The sequence below is a fragment of the Parasteatoda tepidariorum genome, chromosome 6 (genome assembly GCF_043381705.1).
Source record: "Parasteatoda tepidariorum isolate YZ-2023 chromosome 6, CAS_Ptep_4.0, whole genome shotgun sequence".
In the NCBI taxonomy this organism is placed as follows: domain Eukaryota; kingdom Metazoa; phylum Arthropoda; class Arachnida; order Araneae; family Theridiidae; genus Parasteatoda; species Parasteatoda tepidariorum.
This window is the reverse complement of record NC_092209.1, coordinates 71,160,242-71,188,049: the sequence shown is the minus strand read 5'-3', so window position 1 is coordinate 71,188,049 and position 27,808 is coordinate 71,160,242. Positions and strand designations below refer to the sequence as shown.

The window sequence follows — 27,808 nt, the reverse complement described above, 5'->3', positions numbered from 1 at the left end:
ATTCAAATTTTTCTTTATGAATCTTGTTTTTCTACACAAAATTAATTCACTGATGATCATACTACGTGTACACATGTTTCCAAACAACTTTGTGATTACTTATATACCATAAAAGTCGGTTACAATTTTACAATAGCAGACTGATTTATCATTGCGGTGGGTTCTTAGTTTCATTATAGTGAGCTCTTAAGCTGTAGAAGGAAATTGACACATTTTCCTCTTTATTTGAAACAACTATTTTGATTAAGAGAATTTAACTAAGTGAATTTAAAAGAAAAGTTACAACACAAAGAATGAGTAATGTCTCAATTTTGATGAAACATGCTACTTGGTGACAAAAACACAGACCAAAACATAAAATCAAAAAACTAATAGAGATTCCCTTACATCGATTGCTGGTCCAGGGGCACATTGATAATTATTTTGTTAATTTTAAGGGTAGACCCCACCCTGAATATTTCAAAAATTCAAAAAAAAATATTTATTGCATTTTTCGAATCTTTGTACTCTTTCTAATGTCTGTCTAAAACGATTTTTCGGTACCTAACTTCGTTTGGAAGTTATGCCGGTGAATAGAGAGTCGTCGCTAAGCAGGTAGAAAGGCCTGTTCGGCCGGATTAGGACGGGCGACATTCTTTTTGTGTCTCATCCATTCTGTTGACTGTATATAGAAGCTTATTGTGGGTATTTCATTTATTGACCATTATATGTATGAAATTAAACGTTTTTCTCTACCATAAGTCAAAACTTTAAACGCTTTCTTCTCAAAACGCTGTTTTTTGACCTGGACGAAGGTTTTTCTCATAATCTATGCACTGAAATAAGCTGTTCTTTATTTTAAATCACGTAAAAATATATTCTTTAGAAAGTAGCATAGGATTTTTTTGATATTTTTATATTTCGATTTTGTATTAGCATTTTAATAAATATTTTTTTAATGTAAAACTGAACTTTTTTTTTAACATGGAGCTGCCACCAACTAATTTTTTATTATTTTGTAAAAGAAAAAATTTTAAAATATACTTAAATTGTAGTTAAATAACATAAAAGAAACAAGGAGTCTCTGCATTGTCTCTATTACTTAAAAAAAATTCAAGAAAAACGTTAATATTTTACCATCTCAGGGTGGAGTCCCCCCTCAAGCCCTGTATAATTCTTATAAAAACTAGTATGACTGTTAAAAAATTAATTTTCACAACATTACATACTCTAGTTTCTATCACCCTACCAAATTAAATTGGTGTATAGTACAGATATTGTTGTGAAGCGATTTGTTCAGTGATAGATTTTTTTATTAACTTAAGATAGTTTATTTCCTATATCTTTAAAAAATAAGATGTTATGTCGTTATTTAAACATTTCTTGTAAAATGTTTAGGAGACTGAAACAAATGTGCAGAAAACTAATGTTTAAAATTATTTTAGGTTTCAGATGATGATGAAAATTCTGAAGAAGAGGGTGGTCAACTAAGGGTGTTTACTAAATATTCTATGGATCCTGATGACGATGACCAGTAATAATCAGAGATATTTTTTTTATTTGGTTTTCGACTATAGTCATTATTTATTTTATCACTCATGTTTAATTCATAATAATTTTATAAAAAAGCTTTTTTTTTTAAATTTTTTTTTTTTTTTTTTTACCCTTTTAAGATTTTTCTTATCTGCAAATGTTTGATAAAAGATTCATTTTCATTAATTAGGTTAGGTTTCGAGTTTTGCGAATAAAAGAAGTTATTTTGTTTTTTGCTTTGTTATTAGTTAAATTTATTTTCAAGAGTATTTTGATTTTATTAGAGCTTATAATTTAAATATATTAATTGAAAATAATGTTGTTAGTTTTATGTCTGTATGATTTTGAAATATATATTACTCCTCAATAGCAAGGTTACGTATGATGTTCAGCGACAAGATTTTTAATAATTACTAATGTTCTGTAGATATTGTCAAAAATGAATAGTTCTCATTGGTTAAAATGTTAGCATTTTTAAAAATTACTAATATTAATTAATTATTAATTAATTAATGATAGTAATTTTTATTTAATTAATATTATGTAATTAATGCAATTAATATTTATTAATTAATTACTAATATTAATTAATTAATATTAATTATTAAAATATAGATAAGTGATAATGGCACTTATATTCATTCATTCTATATTTAAAATAAGGGAAATATTCTTTGATTTTTATTAAAATATAGATAAGTGATACGCTTTAACATTTTCAATCTCTGAAGTGTTAACGTGAAATCCCAAATTTGCAAAACTGGCTGGAGTTAGCAGTCTACTTGACAAATGTTTGGTTATCTAGTAACATAATAATAATTAAATATATTACCATTTATATATATTAACACATATAATAAATATATTAAAATTTTTTAATGTCTTGATATAAGTCATCTTATTATGAATGAAAATAAAACATAATAAAATGCTTTTTGTTATCATACAATGCTTTTATTGTAATTATGAGAAAAAAATTTATTTTTTAGCATATATTTAATTGATCATGCCTTCACATACACACTAAACATTGCAAGGACAGTTTTGGCTGGATTGGAGAATTTACTTGATAGAATGTGTAACATCATGAATGTATCTCAAGAAAATTTATCAAAAGAAGAAAAAATCAATATTGTACTTAGTAAAATGTGGAAGTAAGTTTCTTTCTTTTGCCTTACGCATGTCTTTCTTCCTATCTATATCATGTTAAAAAAAATATTATCTTCAGTTCAATGTTAGTTTACTAGATTTTTTTGTATAACTAGTAAACTAATATTCTCATTTTTACTGATACTCAATGCAAAGATCAGGGGTTTTCTAATTATTTCAAGTTGTGGAATTATGTTAAAAGATTTAAAACGTTTTCATCGCACCTAAACTTGTTATACCTGCTTCTAATATATTATATTTTATTGTGGAACTATTAGGGACAAATGGAATGGTAAATAGCATGAATATAAAATTATTATTATAACTTAAAGTAATTAGAATTAAATTGATTCTAGGCAATTATTAGTAAGTTAAATTAATGGTAGTGCATACTTAATTTGCTTTTTGTGTAAATGGCACTGATGAAGCTGCATGTGTGTTTAGTGTGATGGGTAAGTTCCTGCTGCTCATTCTCAATGCAGATACATTCAAATCCCAAAATAAAGCTCAGGATATTTCTAATGAAGCTATATTAGTACTCCCAAAATAAGTATTTGGAAGAGAACTGCTATGGCTCAGTGGATAGAGCGTTCGCTTTCCAATGAGGTGGACCGGGTTCAAATCCCAGCGATGGCTGGTCAATACGAATCCGCATCCAGCTTGCACTGGCCACATTGCTGACGGGAAATATCCTCAGTGGTAGATGGATCATGGGTTAGAGTCCCCTTTTCGTCAGGTTAATTTCATCAAGAAGTCTACCACAAAGACAAATTTCTCCCAATACTTGATCCAGGAGTTCTCTTGTCTTATGGATTGTGTTCAAAATTACAAGGCTGCTTAGTTGAACATTAGTAGTCGTAAAATTAGTAGTCGTATAGTCTGTTCAACGACGGTTATAAAATAAAATAAAAATTACTTGGAACACTTAATCTTTTTGTGTGTCACAGTGCTTATGACACTGAGCCAACATTTAAAACACTTTAACTCTATCTCCAACGGCAGCTTAAAATTCACCTAGCTTCTAATGTTTCAGTTTGTGCTTGTTTGAAAAGTGATGTAACTTCTCTAATTGCATTGCCATAATCACACCATTGGTGTTGTAATTGTGGATTCTTTATCTCCAAAAAACTCTTGTCCAGCTACTGGTTTTGTGGAAGTGCTTAATTTCTCTTTTTAATCACTTTATATGATTTTGCACTCTAAATGGAAATGAGGGAATGGTAAAGAATGTGTTCATAATTTATATTTTGTTTTTAAAAATGTGATGCATCAGTTTCATGAAAATAAAATTGAATTTAACGTGTATAATTAGTTCCTATTAAATACCTATCGACGTTGTTTTTGTTTGACTATTTGTTTATCTTATAAAATTGTTGTAAATAAATGTGTTTAATTTTATTTTTAGGTTCAACAACTCATATGTTGTGAAGAACTCAGAACAAGTAAGTAATTTTAGTGTTTTTAAAATACCTTGAATTTTTTTATACCTGCCAATATTTTTGTGAGTAACTGGACATGTGGTGTCAGAGATTATAATTTCACAAATTTTTAAGGAGCATAAAAAAAATTCACCCTATATTTAAATTTAGGTAAAAAAATTAAAAAAAAAAAAAACAGCTTCATAACTGTTAATTATTAAAAACACACTTGTTTTCTCATGTTTTAAAACAATTTTTTTGGTTTTTGGTTAATTTTGGTATAAAAGAAATCTTCATATTTTTATTATATTAGTTTATATTATAATTTAAAACTTGAAATATAATCATTTAAATGATTTATTTATAATAATTCTCAGGTTACTGTATCTATTTTTTATTATTTGTCATCCTTCTTTCGCATTAAACTACTAACATAAGAACACATTAAAATTTCAGTTACAAAACATTTAAATAGTGCTCTAAAAGTATTTCAAAAAGGCATTACAAGTTTTTTTGATTAAAAAAAATTGCCTATGTGTAAATGTTCTGATCCAATTGAATATCTATAGCTCCTTTCTTAATAGTTGAAAAAAAAATATATGCTACTTCATTTACTGAATTTTTTAAAAAAAATATTTGTTTGAAATGCATATTATTTTTTACCAGTGATACACCGTTTAAAAATTCCATTTATTTTTTAAGGATGAGTCTTTTGTTAGGTGGTGGTATATAATGGATGAGTTTGGATCTGCTATCAGACACTCAGAAGAACCTAATTTTATAATAGTACCCTTTTTTTATGCACCAGACAGTGTGACATATTCACTTCTTTTTCCAAAAGTTTCTGTTCTAGAAGGAGGTAGGTCATTTATTTTGTGAATTTTTATTATTTACCATAGCAAAATAAATTAAAATTTCTTTTTATGTTAGTCCTTTACATTACTAGTTTTGTAAAAAAACAGTTTTTAGGATACTAAAAAGAATATGTACTTATTATAGATTTATTTTAGTTAGTATTCTGCCCAGAAGTAGAAAGTGCCTAAAACTGTGCCGTACGTCGCAGAACAAACGAAGTCCTGCAGAACAATTTGTATCGTGAATAAGTGACAGCATTTTCCTGCTAACCCCCGATCACCTGCCTTCGGTAGTCTTGCAGAGCAATTCCCAACCCTGATCTCATACATTCTTCGGTAGACCATAATGACCTGACGGTTTAAAAGTTACTCTTATAATCTTGCAGAACATTTCCTTCCACCATCTCATTCATCACCCCTACATTTTTAGATAAATTTTCTTATGTTTAAATTTTTGACTTAAAAATCCTTGATAAGCCGCTTTACTCCTTTTGTTTACTTGTTAAATTCAGAGATTTCTAATTTCATAAAGTTTCTGACTTCTATATTTTCCATTCCCATTTCAGAAGCAATTTGTGAATCGTGAGGAGCCACGATTGACAGAATTGTTTCTAAAAGACCAAATGTTTTCGATGGAGATGAAGAAGTTGTTGGAACAACAGACTAGCGAATGTTTGTGTTTGCAAATGGTGCACCATCTGGGCACTAGTCCTTTCGAAAGATTTTTAAGGCAGCCCTTATTTTAATGTTCGGACCTTCATATCATAGGCATTTAATTAATAATTCAGCATCATTAACAAAATTTTGTACTTCAAAAGTGATTGAGAAAGTAACAAATCAAGAATGTTTACCTTGATTTAAAAAAGAATGTTGTGCATCTGTGTATGATCCTGTATTTTAATAAATTAAAATGTAGTATTTTAACGTAAAGTTGACTTTTTTTCGCTGTGAAATGCTTGCCGAACATTTGTATAAATCAATAAGTCCTGTTGCAGAACATTTGAAAATATTCTGCTTATGGGGTATTCTGCATATAAATCTGAAAATTGCTTAAGAAAACAAAAACTTTGTTCTATTTTCATTAGTTTCTCATTATTTTCTCACTAGTTTCATATTAGTTCTCATTAGTATGAGAGAATTTACATTAGTCAGAGAGAATTTATTTCATTAGTAAACTTTGTTCTATTTTCATTATTTTTTCACTAGTTTCGTATAAGTTCTCATTAGTAAGAGAGAATTTACTTTACCTTAGTCAGAGAGAATTTATTTCATTAGTAAGAGAGAATTTACTATTAATACTTTTCAGCTTTGTTATTATCTTAAACAAATTTTGTGTACCTTATATTTAAGCTTCAGCCACTTGAACTTAAATTTGTCCATTCTCCTTGTATAATAAAATGTTTCTGAAATTTTAAAATATTTATTTCCAGGAACTTTCTTGGCTAGTAATACAGTATGTTCTCGACATCTCAAAGTTGAAGGGATACCAAAAGAGTTTTGAGATAGCGAGTTTTCGAGATAATCAAAGCTAAATATGTACTAAAAAGTGTAAAAATATATTCTGAAATAGCACTGCAAAAAGTATTATCATGAAATATAAAAACAACTACTGATAATTATGTATGTAATGATAGTTGACTATGAGTCTAAATACAGCAATGATATTTAAAAGTAAGACGAAACTAATTATGCATTAAATAGAAAAGAATTGGTTTACTATAAACTTACACTGTGATTTTTACGAAAAAATTCTTTTTATGTTTCGAAAAATATTCGACATAGCAATGTTTTGAAAAGAAACTCTTCGGCCTAAGAAATCAAATTAATATTAGCTGACATGTTATGCCAAGGGGGTAAATATATATATATATTTTTTTTATATAACATGAATTTCCAGATATAGAAGTTTGAGATATCGAGAGTATACTGTATGTGTTTGTCCTGGAAAATTGCAAAAGATAAATATTTTGTTCCATTCTGACTAATTCTAATTTAGTTTTTAATTTGTTTACAGTTTTATTGTTATTATGTCAAAAGAATTTCGAGCACCATATGTTAAATTTTCATTTTTTTAAATATTATTGTTTGCTTTTTTTTAAAGAGGAAGTTACTTGTTGCTATCCACGATTTCAAATGTCGATGTTGGATGAAATGAAAGCAGTATTGAAATATCCCTGGGAAAAGTGTGACTTATCATATATAGATTTCAACCAAACTGAACCAGATTTTGAATACTTGACAGTAAGTATTGCCATTAAAATTTTAAATCATATTTTATCATCTGATTTTTCTTTCATAATGATCTATTTAAGAGGCAGGGGGCCTAGTATTTTTAAAAATTGCATAAATGTGCTTATTTTTGATTTAATTTTTTTTTAAAAGCCCTTTCAGGTGCTTTTTTTATTTAGGGTTTGTAAAAAGTGCTTAATTTTCTATCTTTTAAAAGATTTTTTTTTTCTGTGTCAATTGTTGTTCTAAATTACAAAAAATACATGATTTTTACAATTTTCTCTGCAATTTTTATCAGAAACTAGTTATTTTATCATGGTTATGAAAAGTTTGTGAATTTACTTTATTTTACGTTTATAAATTCAAAACTTTAAGAAAAATTTATTTTATTACTGCCAATTATTATTGTTTATTTTTTTAGAAAGTGGTTACAAAAGTTTTTTCAGTGCTTAAAGGGTGCTTATTTTTTGATGAAAAATCTGGCTATGCACCCTGAAAAACGTTTAGCTATGTGTATAACGGTAGGGAAAAAATTGTATTCTGAAAAAGTTTTTGTATTATAAGATGTAAATTTCATGGTTTACAAAAGTTGTATCTAATATATGCTAATTAAGTAGTATTAAGATATAAAATTAGACAGGTTAGTGGTTAAGATATAAAATTAAACACAAAACATATTTCTCTGAGTTAAAATGTATTTTTTGCAAGATTGTAGTCATTGAGCCTCAAAATATGAAAGAGAACTGCCCTGGAAAATATAGTAATAATATTGTAGTCGGGATGTCAGTGAACAGTTTCTCGATGTGTTTTTTTTATCATTATTATTATTTTACTTATGTGTTTGAGATTTTCACTTTATTTGTAAAATTAATAGGGTAAAGCAAAAAATCTTTTTACCATACTAGAAAACAGTTAATAAATACTACAGGGAAAAATAATTTATAACCAGAGTTCTCCCTAGAAATAAAAAGGGCAGGATCCTTCCTCACTTAACATCTTAAATATTTATCTGTGTAAGATTACGTAAAAACTGAATTTTATGCCCAAGTGTTTTTAAATTATGCTCCCCCACTAATTTAATGAGTATATTTCGAATAGCAATTCTCTCTCATTATCAAAATAAGATTTGTAGTTTATAAAAATAATTAATGGCATGTACATATATTTTTTCTTCAAAAAAATGACTAATAAAAAAAACAACCTTGAAAGCTTTTTTTTCTGTAATTTAAATCGAAAATTATGAGAAAATAAACATTTAAAGATGATTTTTTTTTAAAAAAAAGAAAAGGTATTTATTAAAAAAATAGTTTTAAAAATCACTTAAAATTTTTTTTAATATTTCCTTCCCCCCCCCCTAAAAATATACTTATAAAAATTTAACCAATTGAAGAATAATCCTAATAAAATAAATATTTGTAATAGTAATCAGAATTGAACCTATAACCACAGATAATTTTACCAGTATGTAATTATTATTTAAAAACACTGAATACATTTTTTTCAAAATGGAATCTGAATAAAAAAGGCAGTGTTTTTAAGGGATGGCTGCATTACTTTTACAAAAAAGGCAAAGAGAGTGCATTTATTGACCTCAAAGATTAAGCAGGGGGGCACCCTTCAAATAATGCTTGGGGATAATACTGTTATAACAATTATAAGTTAAGTTAATAAGTTAATAATTATTTTAAATCTTTAGATCTAAAAATTTTGTGCTTATTTTTTTAAGTGTTTTAATTTAACGAAAATTTAAATAATTTGGTTGAATAGTTCCTAAAATTACTATTTTAAAAATAAATTTTTGTTAAAGCACTTATAATTTTAAATCACTTTTAATTGGTTTATTTTAAAAGTACATAGTTTACCTTGTATGTAATTATGCATTATAATTGAAGTTTTTTTTAGATTACTAAATTAAGTGATAATAATTATTAATCAGAAATTATTTATTATAATGTAAAAATTCATGAAAGATGTAAGGCAAGACAAATAGATTTTTTATTGCTTATGATTTCCAGTTATAAGATTTACATATAGATTGTTTTGACAAGAAAGAGTTATTTGCTTCTTGTTTAAACATTTTTCTTCTACTGATAGTCATGGTTAATAGTGTCTTTAATTAAATTTTTCAGTCTGGTCGCGTTGTTGAAGAGCTACCTGACATTGGCATCGAAATTCCAAATCTATTGGATATTAAGAAAATTAAAGTGTATACTGACTATCCTGAAGTTTCTGAATTTTTAACAATTCCTCGATTTTATTTCACAAATGAAAAAAGTGAAGCTCATATACTCTGGTTAGCTGGACGGGTATATGATTATAGGTAAGTTTTTTTGCTTATGAATATTAAGTGCTCCATGTTATAATGCTAATAAAACTGACAACTGCAGGATGCATAAAAAAAATTTTTTTCACCATTGTTACTTCAATCCTCTAGGGGTCTTACCAACCTAAAAAAACTTACTAATGATTTATGTTATATTACATTTTCAACATTAAGAAGCTTGTTTTAGTTGCCTTAACAATAAAAATATATGAGAAATCATATTTAGGAATTTAATTTAATTGATATTTTAATTTTGTAACAAGATTGTGTTTACAGTGTTTTGGGGATGTCTCTTTGTGGGGAAAAATGATCTGTGATTTGTTTTGTATATACAGTGTGCTAGACCATTTTAAGATAAAATGTTTTGCATTATTAGTAGTCTTTGTTATGCATTATTGTTTTCATATTCTTTATTCATTGAATGTTTAAAATACTCTTTGCAAATAAAGCAGAAATTATTAGATACTTTGTCAACTACACAAATAATAAAATTATATTTGAATTCCTTATTAGATTTAATAATATCTGAATTGAAATAAAAACCTTGGTATTCAGTATTATTGTTTGAAAAATTTAATTTAAAATAATATAAATTATAATAAAATAATTAAAATAACAAAATAATTATAATTAAAATAACAAAATTTCCATTCGCTAACTTCATATACAGACTAATTAAATTTACTAGAAGGAGAAATCGATATGATTTAATTAATATTTTGATGTTGTGTTAAAAGCATTTTGTTTAAAGTTTTTTTTTTTTTAACATATCTTTTTGTGAGGAGAAATGATCTGTAATTTGTTTTGTGCTCTACTATGTGCTAGATCATATTAAGATGGAATGTTATGCATTATTAGTAGTCTTTGGAACAGCAAACTGGTTTTTCCTTTTGTAAAGAACTGTATTTGTCCTTAGAAATTAGTCAATACTATAATTATTTTAACCTTTAGCAATATTTGTTTTAAATTCTCCTTATTGTTTTAAATGTTTTCATTGGTTTAATTATTATTAGAGACAAAAAGATGCACAAATGATTACTAAGAACATCTTTAACTTGTAATAATCTTAATAGCTTTGGTATTAAAATCTCCTTGGACTTTTAAAGCTTAATTATAAAATGCTAGTTGTTGTACATAGTTTCGATATTTGTTTACATCATATGTGTCACCAACATAACACAAGCTACAATACCTTCAGTCCATTTGAGTAACAGTTGAGTTTCAGATCTAGATCATCCTTGCTTCAGTAAATGTGGTAATTTTTTAACTGACTCTGAAATAAACTAAAAATAAAAGTTTTTTTTTGTTAAAATTATTTAAAAAGCATTTAAATTTTCACTAATATGTAATCATAATGTTTACACCAATTAAAGCACCTAATTAGGACCAATTCATTCATTCAAGCCCAAGTTAATTGTTATTTGGAGGACTAAAATGAAATAAAAATTGCTCTTACCCAGCTACTATCCAAAAATATCCATAATTAGAAATTGTACAATTCTTTATTCAGAAGTTAAAAATGCAGTAAATAAGTACACTCTAGTTAGTTTGAAATTTTAAAGTGTGTATTGAGTAATGTTTAACAATTTCCTTGGGTCCCGACTTGAGAAAGTTATATATATGTATATAATTTTTTTTTTTTAACTTTTTGAACTGAAGAAAAAATATCATTTACATCCTGCTGCATTAGGTATGTTTCCACAGTTTTCCATTTCTACATTAGAATCATTTTGATAAATCAACAATTTCAATTCTGCAGATACACTGTTTATCACATTTGACAAAATTTTTGAATTTTATCCTTTTCTGCTTTGTGTAAGGAGGATACTGTGATTGTTTAAAAAGCTGTCTAATATTTTATTACCCTAACAAGCAAGCAAAAAAAAATTTCTTCTTTCAGCTAGTGAACTAATTTAAAAGCTGGGAGTTTATTATTCATTAAATAGAATTTTTTATCTTCATTTTAATTTCGGAAAAAAGAAAAATTCTTTAAATCACGAAATTGCTTTACTTAGAGTTTGTTAAATTAGAGGCCAACTGTATTTACTCATCATATGATAAAATATTTATTAGATATATTTGTTGGAAATTGCTATTAGAGTTTGTGTGAAATAAGTGTTTATCTTTAAATCTGTCTAATCTAAAAGTAAAATTGCTTGATTTGAAAAATGAAAATGTTCTTAATACTAATAGGGACTGATATAATCTTGAAGAAAAAAAAGAAAAAAAGCATAGAATGCAATTTTTTCAAAAACTCTTCAGCAATATTAAGAAGAGAAACTAAAAGTTACTCTAAATTAAATGAATTAATGAAAGTCAAAAAGAAAAAAAAAGATGTCTGCCTTTTTACTGGGGGAACCAACTTCATTATGTACATTTTTTTTTAATTTCATAAATGGAAATATTGATTAACGTATTTTTAATTAAAATATATCTAACAATTGCCATTATTGTTAAAAACCAAAACTTCTAATAAATCTAAGTTTTTCAGTATTCTTATTTGATTCCCATTATTGCAAATTGACTGTATTGTGAATTATCATAGTAATAAATGTGTGTTTTTAAAAAGATTAGAAATAGTAGAGAAATTCATTAAAAAATTTTGAGTCTATTAAAAAATAACTTTTATTATTGAACTTCACCGCATTAAAATAAGCTTAATGCATCCAAGTTATTTTTATTGTAAGAAATAGTCATTTGAATAAAAATAAAAGGTCCTAGTGTTAATCTTAAACATTTGTAGCTGATTTACAAATACTCATATACTTAAATTTGCTTTCAATTTCATTCTTGTTAAGACTGGTGGAATTATTCCTGACTGGTGGAATTATGTAATTTGAAATCTTATAAACTTTGAATCAAACAAACTCTCACTGGTCACCATGTATGTTCTTACTTATTTACATCTACTTATAATTTTTTTCTTTTTAATTACCTTTATTTATCCTTAAATAATTGAAATTTTTTTTTAACCTTTTCCTTACTGCTGGTACAATAAGTGGACTATAATGATAGACTTCATCCTGTACTGCACTATAAGCAAAGGTTAATTTTGACTTTTTTTTTTGTTTGCAATTTTTGAATTTTATCTATCCAAATTTGTCTTGACTATTCTATTTTACAATTTTTTTTCTTAATTTTTAGACAACTAGCAGAGTCATCTTCTAATTCCTTCTATGTCAACCAGTTTCCTTCAGAACAAGTTCTTATAAACAAGGATTTATTGGCCATAGTATGTCGAAGGTCTGCCGAGGGTGCGAGCTTTGATCCATTTTCCATGGAATCATTTCCTACGTGGTTACCAACTACTTTCAGTTTATTAACAGAGTTACCCAAATTTGTATCGTATTTCCAAAATCGTGAAAAAAGGTAATTTCTATCTGTTTATTTGTGTTAACTGTTTTCACAAAATATGTACTTATATATTTCATATTTCATACAAAGTTGAGTGTATGTACCAAGTGCAAAAAAGTAAATAAATATTGTTCTGTTGCTTTAAGTATTTAGACCATATTTTCCAGATTGGGGTTACTTTTTCCCCCTTAGTGAAAATCCAATTCGTGAAAAGAAAAAAGCATTATGTTATTTCAGAAAAGTGCAACTTCTTAACTTTATTGTCTGCACAATTAATTTGCTTATTTAATATTTTATAACAGTTGTTGAACATCCAACCAAATTCTTGGATTTATGGCTACTAATGTTCAACTACGTGGTCTTGTAATTTTGAACCTGATCCAAGGACAAAGGGAACTCCTTGATCTAATATTGCGAGAAATTTGCCTTTGTAGAGGCAGGGTGCGTACAGACTCCTTAGAAACTCCTTGGAATTAAAAAAAAGTCTCCAAGGAGTACTTGAAACTACTTAGATTTCCAAATTAGTTCTTATAAACTCCTTAGATTATTGTGTTGCATGGATGAACTTAGTGGGTCCGCTGATAAATTTGCTGTCCAAACAGGGAAGCTAAATGATATGACTTAGCTATAAAAATCTAATAGTTTAAGAAAAACTTAAAAAAAAAATGAATTGCAAGAGTTAGAAGAAAAAAATAACTGCAAATAATTTTAATTTTACGTGTTACAAGCAAACTTAATTAATGATTTACAGTGATTTTTTTTTTTTTTTTGTATAAAATGCCTTAGATTTTCTTCTGTATTCAAATTTAAAAATATAAGATTGGAGAGATTTTCTGTTTATCTTTAACATCTGCACTATGTACTTTAACAAGGTTTATTGGAATATTTGAAACTGGAAAATGAATTTATGTGTGAAAGTGATAACTTTATTTATTTTTCTTGATTAAGTTTGACAAAGTCGAAATCTATTTCAAAAGGGCTAGAAGAAATATCTTATACAAAATATAAATTTTTACAAGTTCTTATAATAACTGCTTTTCAATTTTAAAAAAAGACTGTCCAGTTATCTTTTAAACAAAGTTTTTAAATTTTTGATAAGTTTCGGACTAAAATTTTAAACTTCTTGAATTTCTTCTTCTGATCTCCGTATGAACCCTGGTAGAGGACTTTTTTGATGGAATTAACCTGTATTTGCGTTACATGGAGAGGAAGACCATGAGAACCTCCCACGATTAGCCTGACACCAAGAGAACTCTAATCCCTGATCCGTCTACCACTGAGGATATTTCACGTCAGAGCTGTGATTGGTGCAAGCGGTATGTGGAATTCATAGCGACCAGCCATCACTGGGATTTGAACATGGTTTACCTCATTGGAAGGCGAATGCTCTGTTCTCTGAGCCATCACAGCTCTGTTTATTAAGATTAGACACTTGAGCCATTAAGATTGAGTAATAGTACATGAAAACTCAGTTATAAAACGGAAAGTTATTAAAGGTGTACTATTTTTTGCCCACTGTACAAACCTTGAAAATCAACATTGTGGATAATATAGAAAGTGGCTGTTGTAAAAAAAAAAGACGTGTTACAGTAGTAATCTATATGTATTTCTTCTTTATTGTGAACAATTTTGATATTTCCTAGAGCATTTTTTACTTTAAAGTGTATTATTCATATATAATGGAGATAGATATTTTTTAATTTCATCAAATAGCTAAGTGGATGTGAGCTTTAGCTCTGTCACAAAATTAAAAACTATGTAGCAAACATTTAATTTCTCATAAAATTTAATATAAGCTATTGTATGTTAAACCCTAGATAAATTATTTAAGTGTTATTAATTAATTAATTGAAATATGCTTTTTCTAAAAAAAAATTTTTTATTGCCATATTTCCAAAATCAAGGGAAGAAAAATAATTGATTTAGTTTCTTAAATATCAGTTATAGAAACTAAAGTCCAATAGTTTTTTTTAGTCACCCTATTGTCTTTTTTTTCTTTCCATGTTGCAAAAAAAAATAAAATAAAAAATAAGCATCCAGATAGCATTTTTTCAGATAGAAATTCAATGCTTAAAATAAAAGCCTTTTTGAATTTTTTCTCCTTAAATTATTTTTTGGAAATCAATGAGTTTCACTTCATTATGTATAAAATGAATATATTTATGATTTAACTGATTTAATATTGATCTTTTCGCTTAATCTTTTTGTTTGACCTCAAAACCAAATACAGCAATTCACAATGTCATTTAATGTTTTAATTACAAGTTGAGTTTATCTTTTTAACCTAAGTTCCAATGTTTTTAAAATTATGTATACATCTACTTTTATATACTTAAAATATTTTTAACCATTTGAATTTAGGTAACATTAACCAAATTGAATTTGGGTTCTGAGATAAGCAAGCTTGTTTATTTTTGTCAAAATTTAATTGTGATGAAAAAAAATTTCTAAATTTTTTAAAAATAAATCTTCTGTCTAAAATAAATATTTAAAAAAAACTGCTTAAAGTGATCTGTGTTTTCATCTTGAAATGTTATTTCAAATTATTCAAATTAATGTATGTAAATTCAAATTAATATATAATATATATAATATAATGCTATTCAAATTAATACTATATGTAAAATCTATATGTAAACATATGCATGATGTCCTGAAATCACTACTTTCTTTATAATTCTTATCCAAAAGCTTAGTAATCATATTAAAGGTCCCAAGTTAATATTTGAGTGAAGGGGGGAAAAATCACTATTGAAACCATCACTAGTGATAATGTTGAAATAAAAAAAAATTTGAAAACCAGAAAATTACTTGACAAAATTTGGAGATGTGTTTATTTATCACCTTAGTAACTCATTTCTGCTTCTTCCAATAATAAAATGAATTTTGATGTTTTTTATGCCCATTGTTCTCTGAATAGATTCGTTACATCACGACAGCATTTTTAGTTTTTATTGCTTAAATTTAAATATGCATACCTTTTTGACTTCATTTTTCTTCAAATATATATTTATGGCAGAAATCATCAAACACCCTCTGTGTTTTCTATATATTTAACAATTTATATGTGAATTTCCATTTTAGGAATTTAGATAACACATGGATATGCAAGCCGTTCAACTTAGCCAGAGGTTTAGACATTTACGTAACTGATAACCTAGATCAAATAATTCGTCTCACAGAAATCAGACCTATGGTAATTATATATTTTGCATTTTACTTATTTAAATGGTATTTCATAATAATATCATGTTACACTATACTTTCAAAATATTATTTTTTATATTTTAATAGATTACTTGTAAAAACATAATACATAGTATAGCATGGCATGTACGTGCACTGCTTTCAAAATATTATTTATATTACAATTATATTTTACAAGGATGAGATCCTTCCGCGGATTTCCGCTTTTTTTCATATTTTTCCCCGCTAATTTCCGTTTAAATTTTTTTTTGCACAAGCTAAAATATTTTATGAGGAATTATTTAATTTTCCGTGGAGCGAAATTATTGAAGTCCTTATTCCTCCCTCTGAAGTTTCTCTAAAAATCATTTCCTTGGGATAAAACTGGTTGACCTTTTATACAGGGATGAGATTTTTTTGTCGCTTGAATTTTAGCCTTTTTATCAAAAACTCCGATTCTCTAAAAGTTTCGTTTTGTTTAATAAATATCCTGCTTTTTTTAAAAAATTCAGTCATTGAAGTAAAATAATTATATTTGTTTAAGATTTTCAAAGATAAACAGAAAATTCAAACTACGTCCTAGCTGCTAACCCTTCCGCATTCTTACTTATATTAGCTATTTTCTCCGATTTCATGCACAGAAAATAAGATTTTCGGTATTTTTTATCCGTCAGTGGGATAGCTCGTATTTTCGTAATTCAGACGTCGCTGCTTCTTGTATTCTGGATTGAAAACAAACAACAAAAAAAAAGAGAAAAAAAATAAGAAGTGGATTTACTGGGAAAATATTTATTTGCTCATTCAATTAATCTTGTAAATTTTTATTTATTATGTCTGAACAAAAACAATACAAACAAGCCTTTTAGAAATCCCAAGTCCAGACTCTGCAAATATCTCGATTTTTATTCACGCGATTTTAATATCAATCATCGATTTTCGTATTTACCTGATTTAAAAATTGCGCATTGCGATTCTTATTTACTCTATTTAAATATCCTACATTATGATTCTTATTTATGAGATTTAAAAATCCAATATCGAGTTTTGTATTTATGCATTTTTAAAATCGCGATTTTATTATAAAACATCGATTTTCGTATTTACCTGATTTAAAAGTTGAATGTTGCGATTCTTATTCTGGCGATTTAAATATTGTACATTGCGATTCTTATTTACAAGATTTAAAAAACCAATATCGCGATTTGTATTTACGAGCCTTTAAAACCCTATGTAGCAATTCGTATTCACCCGAGCTTAAAATCCAATGCCGTGATTCGAATTTTCGGTTGTAATATCGCGCGATTTAAAAATTATGCATCGTGATCTAAAAATTACGCATCATGATTTGTATTTTTGCATTTTTTAAATTCCATGTGGAGTTTCATATTTACGTGATTTAAAAACCTCATATCGGGATTTATAATCACATGGTTTACAAGTTAAAAAATTGCGCTTTTTTTTGTCAAATTTTTGTTTATATATATTTTTTTTCTTCCTTCTTCTTGGATTTCCTCTTTTTCTTCCTTCTGACTACTCTCATCTCTGATTTTAATAGGTAGCTTGTAAATACATAGTGTAACATGGTATGTAAATACATTCATACCATGTTACACTATGCTTTCAAAATATTTATATTTCAATTACATTTTAATAGGTGGCTTGTAAATACATAAGTGATCCAGTTTTGTTCCCACGAGAAAACAAAGGTTTAGTCAAAATGGATTTAAGATTTATTGTTCTATTAAAAAGTATTCAAAATTTTGAGCTCTTTGTTTATAAGAGGTTTTGGCTACGATTTGCTAACAAGTGAGTATTTAAATTCTGTGATTTTTTTTAAAGGTTTATGTATGTTTATTTATTTATTTTATTTTGTTTAATTTTTCTTTATTTAATATTTTATATGCAATTTTTTTTAGATATTTCATATGCAACAAAAATATATATATTCTAACAATTTTTTTAAATTATTTAATTTTTATCAGTTCATTTGACAGTCAACTTGCAAATTTTTAAATCAATGATATTGTTTGAAGAGAACAGGTTAAAAATTTTATCAAAAATTTGTTAAACCTTTGGTGAAAGAATACATAAATATTATTTATTATTATTATTTTAAATTTTAGTCCACTTTTAGCAAAAATTGTTTAATAAAACCTGCCAAGTTAAACTCTGTAGATTAATTACCTGTCTAAGGTTTCCTGAATTGTCAAGTATTATGTCAAAATCATTCATATCTTTCAATTTCTATAGATTTTCAGTAATTTCTAAAGATTTCTTTTCAGTAGCATATGTTACTTTTTTGTTCAATAAATTTAATTAAAAAAATTTTTTGGCCCTTATATTATTTGAATATTTTAAACATATGCATAAACGACACATATTGGTGTAGTCTTTTAGAGGTAGTAGAGTAAAAGCTGTCCAACTTATATTTGACATTAAAATAAACCATTAAAATTGTTAACTCTAAACCATTAACATAAACAAGAAATTTTTATTAAACTATGCTGCTTTTTATCAACTACTTTTAAATTTGAAAAATAAAAAGATGAAACCAATTGTTTCGTTTTGGATGTCTATAAAATAACTACAATTCCTACTGCTCTTGTCTAAAAGTTAAGTTCAAATTTTTCTCTCTCATAATGGTTTTTAATGCTGTAAAAAAATATCGTTAAAAAAAACTGATGGCCTAAAAAAATTCTATTAATTCATAATACAAGTCTAGAACACTAATTTGAAAATTTTTAATTATAAAATGTTAATCAAAGGAAATTTTATACTTTTTTAAAATGGTAAAATTTCTACTTATGCATTTTTTAAAATAAGATTTAAAAATATAGTCATCAATTTATATAGTTTTTTTTAACTTGAAATCAATGCATAAGCATTCTTTTATAGAACTGTAAATTGTCCAGCTGATTTTAACATTCATACTTACTTATAGGCCTTTCTCTTTGGATAACTTTGAAGATTATGAAAAACATTTCACAGTGATGAACTACAGTGAATTTCCTTTACAACAAGTAAACAAATGACATTATTATGTATCTAATTATTGCTTATGTCATCTTAAATGTATTGCTTAAATTGAATTATAATAATGTGATTTTTATAATTTATAGATGTTTTGCCATGACTTTATTGAAAGATTTGAAAATCATTACAGCTGCTATAAGTGGAATGATATTGAAGTAATTTTTTTTGTGTGCTATTGATAAGTTTTAATTTATGCAACTTTGTTTGCAGAATATTTTACAATTAATTTTTATGATAATTTTTTATGCTTATTTTTATATTATTTTATGATACTTTCTTTAATTAAATTTTCTGTAAGTGAGCATTGTGTGATTAATTTATAATACAATGTTAGAACTTAACTGATTAATTGATAATAATATTTTCTTACTTTCTTTTATGATAATTATTTTCACGATATTTGAGCTCTTTATTCATTCAAGGAATGTTAAAAGATGTTTCTTAAAATGAAGTTAAGATAAGATTTTTTAAGTTATAAGTGATTTTTAAATGAACAACAAAAATAAGCGAAGGACTTAATTGTTATTATGCTTTGCATTTATATTGAATAGACCAAATTTCTATTTTCTGTTTTTTTAATTTCAAATCTAAACACATAAGTTGTGAAATAAGAATGCAGTTGTACAAGACACTAGTGAGGCCGATAGTTTTATGTGTCCGTGAAGACTGGGAAATTAATAAAGCAGACAAATAGAAACTGATGACTTTCGAGAAAAATGTCTTAAGAATAATTATTGATGCAGTAAGAGAAAATGGAATTATTACAACTACGAATTACAATCAAAATACAAAGAACCTAACATAGTAAAAGTGAACAAGGTTTCTTAAATAAAGTGGCTAGGACACAATATAGCGATGAAAATCCTGTTAAAATTTTTTTTAAAAAAGTACCTTCCAAGAAAAGAAAGAGAAAAAAAAGAGGAAAGCCTAGAGCAAGATGGTTAGATAGAGTAGAGAAGTTGTTAAAGGACTTGGGAGTATAAATATAGCATTGATTAGAACTAGATTGGGTAAACTGACTGAGATGTCCTTGGCCGGTAACTGGCTGTAGTGCTTAGAAAAAGAAGTTTTTCTATTTTCATTCACTATAGCATAGTTGCCAACTCTACTGGATTTTGGTAGTTTCTCCTGGTCTACTGGTTTATTTTAAATTCTCCTGGTTTTTGTACATTCTAGAAATTTCCCTAAAATTGAGTAGGTTTCCTAAAAAAAATTCCTATTGAAATAGAATTTTTGTACAGATTATTGCTTGTTTGAATAATTAAATAAGTATTACTGATAAATAATGAAGTGAACCTCATTTATAGAAATCAGCTCCAAACTTTTTTTGTTCTAAAATGTTCAGTTTATTTTTATTCAGAGCTACTCTTTTTAAATTAATTAAAGAAATCTTTTAACTATGTTTGATGATTTAAATGCTGAATTATGAGTAAACATAATACATAAAATTTTAAGTATGTTTAATGTCAATCATAACTGGAAAATATGGCAGTTTTTCTATTTTGATGACTATAAAAATCCCTAAAATTCCATATGTGTAAAATATTTAGTACACTATGCAACAATTACCATGAAATTTATATTATTTTGTAAAATATAGTGGATTTTTTCCGATCCATGTTGGCAGCTATGCTGTAGGTATTTCCTAATCCAATTTTTATGACTTTTTCGTATAACCAAATAAGTGAACGTAATAAAGTTCTAAGCTAAAGAAACCTATTAGAAAAAATTAGAATAATAAAAAACCAAAATTTGGCCTTTTCATTACTTTTTTTCCCTATTTATACCTAGTGTTTGTATTTTTAGGCTGATATTTATAAAATGATTAAAGAAATCTTTATTGCTGCTGCAATGAAAGAACATCCTGCTGGTATAGGAGCATACAATGGATCCCGTGCAATGTATGGTTTAGATATTATGCTGGAATGGGATAGAAGTGGAGAGGGTGTGTATCCTGATAATTTATTTCCAGATATTTTATTTTACTTGTTTTAAAAATAAATTTATATTAGTTTTGATTTCATCACATCAATTACAAAAATTGTAAACCATGAAAAATCAAAACAGTATGTCCAAGCGTAAAGAGACATTGCAGCGTGCGGTCACTATACTCTGTGTGCATAAAAATACAGTATGTTTTTGCTCATTGGTAAAAGTTATTAAACTTTTTTTAATAAAGCAGTGCTTCTTATTAATTGGACTGCCAACTTTCTATGCTTTGTGGGAAAATTTCTTTAAGTGGTATCTAAGTATATGCTTCAATGTTTGATTCTTTTTGATAATTTGATTTTAAGTTACTTTCCTCAAACACTGCACATAACTGACTAAAAAGTTTACATAGAATGCCATTTTTTTCAGCTTTCTCATGTTAAGGAGTTTAAAATATTAGGAAGACTACCAAAAATTCGGAAACCTTTAGGTTTTAGTTGTCTACTATTTTGTAAAATATTTTGCAAAAAGCATAGTAGTAGGCAGTCCTGCTTTAATAATGATTAGGCAATTAGTTTTAAGGCAATTTGTTTTTTATTCCATATTTCGCAAACTTTTTGCCATTAATTGCATTCTAAGGAGTAATGTTATTCTTCCTTCATTGAAAGGGAATTGAAGTTGTTTCACATTTAATTTGAAACCCAAAAAAGATTTAGATAAGATTTAAAAAAATTTTTAAAACTTTTTTTAAATTAAAAGACTTGGTACTTGACCTTCAAGAAGAAGACCTCCTATGCCCACACATATGACGTCAGCGTCAGCTAATTTTTATCAGCAAAATGGCGTATTGAAGTTGAGTTAAGGTTCTCTACTTAAGTTAGAATGTTAATTAATGATAAGTTAATTCACTACAGAGCCGCATCGCACATCAAATTAGTTGAAACACAATTCTTTCTCGGTTACTTCTTTTACTTAACTTAGATTTATTATTAGTTTATGTATTTTATTGAAAACGTGATATATTTTTGATTTGTGTACCTGACAACTTTGATGTATAATTAGTTTGTTTATGTTCCATATGACTTTGTACCTGTCTTGGTGTTAAGTCTCTGTGTTAATATATATAGTAAAAGATCTTAAATCTTTGAGAAAGAATTTCAAATGCGTTACTTAAGATACTTAACCGGCTCAGCTTACTCTAAATAGAATAGAAAGAACAGTTACTAACGTAAGCAAATGCTTCGTTTCAACAACCAATCAGGATCGAGATCCCATTGAGTGGTTAAAATGACATATATGAAATATTGAATAGATAAGGAGACTTACCAGTCGTTATAATGGAATAGTCGCTCTAAGGAACTCTTATAAGATTATTCTTTATTATTATTCTTTAATTTAAAGCTTCCATACAGTTTCTTTCATGCATATTAATTTTTTTTTCTTCTGAAACTCTACATATGACATTTTTGTTTTCAGTACCAACAATTAGGCCTGTGATTTTGGAAGTAAATTGGATGCCCGACTGCAAAAGAGCTTGTCAATATTACCCAGAATTCTATGACGATGTATTTAGCGTTCTGTTTCTTGATGAAACAGCTGGTAAAAACGTTGTGCAATTGTAAAAGAAATAAAACATAATATTTTGTAAAGCCTTTTTTTTATTGATCAAATTGTGAAAGCAAATTTTAATTTAAATTGCTTCAAGTACCTATAAGGTGAAACGTCTTTATTTTATTTTTGAATATCTGAAATTAGTTAAAAGTATTGCAATTATTATAACTGCTTATTGTGGAAATAATATTAAAAGTAATGAAATGTCAATTTTTATTTTCAATTCTCCAGATTTCTTGCCAATTTCAAAATCTTTTCCATTTTATCTTTTTCAGACGATGCAAATTTCGATTTTTCAGTTGCTTCAAATACCTATAAAACATGAATTAGTGCTTATGCTGTTCTTACATACATAAATCTAATCAACTGATTTTAATTAGTTGTAAACCTAAAAATATATATTTGGCAATTGCAAATTCCATTTTACTATATCACATAAATTATTTCATTGCATTTATAAAATAGCTAAACCATAATCAATAGTTGAAGTACTTACCTTTAATGAGGATCGTAGATTTGGCGATAGCTTGAAGCTGATTATTGAACCCCTGAAATTTTTTTATTTTTATTAAATAAAAAAACTTATTTAACGAATCAAATGTAAGGGTAATGAAATATAATTTTTTATTACTTGTCATCGCCTACAATAATAACAGGTTTAACTGGATTGAATTGAACGCTTGTGAGATTAACATTTTTCTTGGATGTATATAAATTATATGTTGCTGTTGGTTGATGCCGATTCATCATTATATCAAATATATGTACCTAAAATAAAATTTATGAAGATTTATAAAAAAGAATTTCTACATAATTAAGTTAATATTTTTATTTTTATAGGAACAAAAATAAGGAATAAACGAAATAAAATAATAAAAATACGAAATACGTAAATAATTAAATACTATAATACTAATACGAATAATACTTTGAAATACGAAAAAAAGAAAAGAATTTACAATGTTACTTTAATTATAATTATTGCCATTATAAGTAAAAATTAGATTTTCATGCATGAATAAGAATGAAAAAATCCTATTTTTCTTTTTTTGTTCTTATGTAGCAATTGCTCAAATTAAATGTTTAAAATTATAATTTAAAAACTTAATTAAACTTCTAGTTGATGCATTATGTATGTCTTGTTAATTTTAAATCTCGTATTAATATTTGGAATTGATGGTTATAAAGTTTTAAACACTGTTAAAATGCTGTTTTGTATTATATATTTCAAATGCAGTCAATTAAAATATTTTATAAAAGATCATTGGTCATGTTTATGCCATTTAACTTAGCACTTAATTAAAGTTGATGTTAATTCAAATCACATTATGATTCAATGAATAAAGCTTTTTATTTACTTTTAATTTACATTGGAAAACTGTATGTTTAAAATATGTTATTGTAATTTTCTAAAGTATAGCATCTGTGTTATCATTTAGTACTAGGATTGCGATTTCATTTGAAATCTAATAATAGTTAATTAAAATGTAATCTTTACTCAAGTCTAAGGTGATTTTAGTTAGAATTAGAATAGTAACTAAATCGCATAATTGAAATTAATTTATTTTAATTAGCAGGCTTTTCAATAAGCACTTTGTTTATTAATTAACAAATACGAGTCTGATAGCAGGCTTGAATCTCCGGCACTATCTTCATGAATCCAAATTTTTCTGTCATCTCAATGCAGTTGGAGAGATATTATTGTAAAAATTAAGCTTAACCTAACATACAAGTAGTAAACTTAGCAAATATGAGGTCCTTTAAAATTATACAAATAAGTTTCATTTTTAAATTAAATTTGAACTTTATACAATGTTAAAAGAATGGTGTAAATCTTCATATAGGTAAATCTTTAATCAAGTAACAGGAAGAAAAAAAACTTTATTTTTTGTCCTTTGCGGTGTTTTCATTTCTGCTTTTTAATTTTTTTAAAAATCAAGTTTAGATATAGTATTTTAAAAAAGGAGAATCTCAGCAATTTACTCTCACTCAACTGTTTGCTTTTTAAAAATAAAAATTAAACTTTGATGAAAGATAAACAGTATCCACTGCCATGCTGGAGGGTTTTGGCTACTGGGTATACAGGGGGGTCACAAAACTTCTGAATTATTAATTTTTACTCCCAACTTCATAATTAATTTTTCAGTTGTACCTTATTCTTATATACAAAATGTTTATACTTGCTATTAGATTCAAAAATAAATAATTGAAATAAGTATTGCAAGCCCAATGTTTTGTAAAAATATTGAACTTCTGGGCACTTCAAATTCATATTAATTAATTTTTCCTTACTTTTTGGGTGTTTTAATTAAATTCCCTTATATTTCCCTGACTTTTCAAGTATGTTTCTATTAAATTTCCCTGTGTTTTCAGGGGAATTTAATTGAAACACCCAAAACGTAAGGTGTTAAATTCCCTGACTTTTCAAGATAGCCAAGCGGTTCGCGTGCCTGACTACGAAGCCAATGATTGCGGGTTCGAATCCTGCTTAATCGATGTGCTGTGTGGATGTGGCCCACATGTTGCTCACCTCTGTGACTTAGGTTCACAGGGGCCCATCGAGTAACGCTAAAGAGCAACACATTCGACATCTTCCATGGAACAAGAGTTCAGTGCCTGCCATTAAAAAAAAAATTTTTTTTTTCAAGATTTTTAACTTTTTCTGACATTCTCCCTGAGATAGAATATGGCTATTCCCCAGTGGTAGGGCAGTCAAAGATTCATAATTTCATAAAAACAATTTAATATGAATACAATTATTTTTATGAATTTGCATTTAGCGCTAAGATATTTTAGATATAGAGAAACATTTACAGAATATTTTATTGCGAAAATATTAATGAATTTTATGTGTAACTTGCAAGGAAAGTTCATGAAATGCTCTTATAATAGAAAACTGTTATGAAGTTTCAAATGTCACCTTTCCATCATTTGTAACAGCGGCAAAAAGGGAAGAAGAAAATGGTGCCCAAGTAACATCTTTAACTTCATTCAATAAATCAAAAGTAAAAACAGACTCCCTAAAATAATCAAATAAAGACATTAACCATGATTTTAAAGAAAACAGCATTTTTTATTAAATCTTATGCTTTTGATAGGTTGTTTTAATACATAAATACACTACACAATTTTTAAAATCTTTTTAAATTTCTCAAGAAATATTTAAAGAATTGTTTTGTAACTTTAGATGTGTTTAGTTCATGCGAATTTTCATACATAGCAATAAACTTAAAACTCTCAGAGGTATAAATCATGAAAGAAAAAAACACCCTGTACCAAAAAAAAATCAAGTAATAAGCTTGTAACTTGTATGGATTACTTTGATTGTTATTTGGAATAACTGTCAAAGTTATCGGCCAAAGAATACTGTAACAAAGTATAACTATAATTTATCGATCATACTTACGTCTTTTTTGCGATAACTTTAAAATTTTTCAACAACATTAAACAAAATTTTTGATGCAATTTAAAATTAATTATAAAATTTTCGTTTTAAAATTTAGTAAAGATTCGTTAAAAAAAACGCTAGATATGAGTATTTAAAGTAGTTCTCTTATACTGCGCATGCGCTAAAAATTTTTTTCTTCATAGTTTTGTAGTGAATCGTATTTGGCAATTAACAAAAAAGTCAGATTTAAATGTCTTAAACACGTTAAAAGTTTCAATCAATTTTCTAAGTAGTTTTTGTACTTATTAAAAAAAAAAGCTCCTATCCTAACACTTTTAATTAGTTTTTCAGGGATTTGCCACACATTTTATTCTTACAGTCCGTTTTAATAGCAAATGCATTCCGGTAGTGTAAACTTGCCGCACTACAAAATAAAATTTGTGGAAAACCCCTGATTATTTTGAGCTTTCTTTTAATAAGTACAAAAACTACTTAAACAATTACTTAGAACTTTTAATATTTTTAAGATATTAAAATATGACTTTTATTAGTCGCCCAAATACGATTCACTACAAAATTAAGAAGAAAAAAAATTTCCGCGCGTGCGTAGTGTGAGAGAACTACTTTAAATACTCATATCTTGCGCAGTTTTTAACGAATTTTAAGGCAATTTTGTAGTTCAAAAATTTTGCTTAATTTTATTGAATATTTTTAAAGTTACAGCAAAAAAACGTAAGTTTTTGATAAAAATGTCCATATTTTCATAAATATTTAAGCTAAGTTTTTCAAAATTCTGTGCAGTTTTTGCTTAAAGAGCGAAAGTAATTGATACAAGCTTATTGCTTCATTTTCTGGTATACGATGTTCAAAAATACTTGTTTTCTTCCGTGATTTATTGCTGGTCCTTGAAAGCTTTAAATTTTATTGCTAAATATGAAAATTCGAATGAACTAAACACATCTAAAGTTACAAAATGATGTGAGTATCTCTAGAGAAAATTACAAAAAATGTGTTACATGCAGGTCGCCTTTGCAAACCAGTATGGTCACCTTTCAAAATTATCTTGTACAACATACAAACTTTAATTATAACCAAGGTGAATGCACAGCTAAACTATTTAAATATTCTAAATCTTCAACTCCTGTGCTCCTATCCTAACACCCTAATTAGTTTTTATTAATGTATTAAAAAAAAAATTTCGCCGTTTAGCTGTTGCCCGCGTTAAAGTACTTTGAATTAAATTTTAACTATTTTCAAGAAATGTCCGTGTTATTGTCAAAGGTTTTTATTTATTGAATTTTTGTAATAATAATAATATATATATATATACCGAAGAGCCATTACATTATGACCACCTTGTAACTATAAAAAGCCCAGGTTTTCATGGTTTCTCGCCCAGGAACAAGGATTTCATGGGGACCAGGTTCAGGTTTTAGGACCCATAATCCTCATAGAACAATCCTTGGCGTCTGTAAGCTACTTGTACATAGTTGCAGACCAGGTTCACCCATTCATGGCAACAGTTTTTTCCTGCAGGGGATGGTGTTTACCAACAGGATAATGCACCATGTCATAAAAATGTCGAATCATCATGGATTGGTACGAGGAACATTCCAGTGACTTTCAAGTCATGTCTTGGCCCCCAAATTCACCTGACCTTAATCCAATAGAGCATTTGTGGTCCTACTCGGAAAACCAAATTCGTGCAGCCACGCTACCCCCTCGCAACGTGAGGGAATTGCAGGACCAGTTGGTGAGCGCTTGGTACCAGATACCTCAGACTACCTATCAGCACCTTGTGGAATCAATGCCACGGCGGGTG

The 27,808-nt window shown here is 27.0% G+C and overlaps 2 protein-coding genes across 3 annotated transcripts in view; one reads left to right on the top strand and one right to left on the bottom strand.

The window, feature by feature from the left end:
* Positions 1-22,636, top strand: part of LOC107441540 (Tubulin tyrosine ligase-like 12) — a 23,470-nt gene extending 834 nt beyond the window's left edge. The window contains exons 3-15 of one of the 2 annotated variants that reach the window (XM_016054846.4): positions 1,425-1,513; positions 2,502-2,666; positions 4,067-4,103; positions 4,782-4,938; positions 7,035-7,174; positions 9,292-9,482; positions 12,630-12,854; positions 15,924-16,035; positions 17,680-17,831; positions 18,967-19,045; positions 19,145-19,213; positions 20,865-21,003; positions 22,464-22,636. In XM_016054846.4, the coding sequence (XP_015910332.3) occupies positions 1,425-1,513; positions 2,502-2,666; positions 4,067-4,103; positions 4,782-4,938; positions 7,035-7,174; positions 9,292-9,482; positions 12,630-12,854; positions 15,924-16,035; positions 17,680-17,831; positions 18,967-19,045; positions 19,145-19,213; positions 20,865-21,003; positions 22,464-22,609 (1,701 nt within the window). In that variant the 3' untranslated portion in view covers positions 22,610-22,636. The remainder of the gene's footprint in view (positions 1-1,424; positions 1,514-2,501; positions 2,667-4,066; positions 4,104-4,781; positions 4,939-7,034; positions 7,175-9,291; positions 9,483-12,629; positions 12,855-15,923; positions 16,036-17,679; positions 17,832-18,966; positions 19,046-19,144; positions 19,214-20,864; positions 21,004-22,463) is intronic. The other variant, XM_043044510.2, reaches the window with a different exon arrangement.
* Positions 22,628-27,808, bottom strand: part of LOC107441531 (dynein axonemal intermediate chain 1-like) — a 23,863-nt gene continuing 18,682 nt past the window's right edge. Inside the window, exons 14-17 of the mRNA XM_071181842.1 lie at positions 25,519-25,618; positions 23,230-23,366; positions 23,095-23,146; positions 22,628-22,910 (exon numbers count right to left, since the gene is read on the bottom strand). Coding sequence (XP_071037943.1) covers positions 22,818-22,910; positions 23,095-23,146; positions 23,230-23,366; positions 25,519-25,618 — 382 coding nt within the window. The 3' untranslated portion in view covers positions 22,628-22,817. The remainder of the gene's footprint in view (positions 22,911-23,094; positions 23,147-23,229; positions 23,367-25,518; positions 25,619-27,808) is intronic.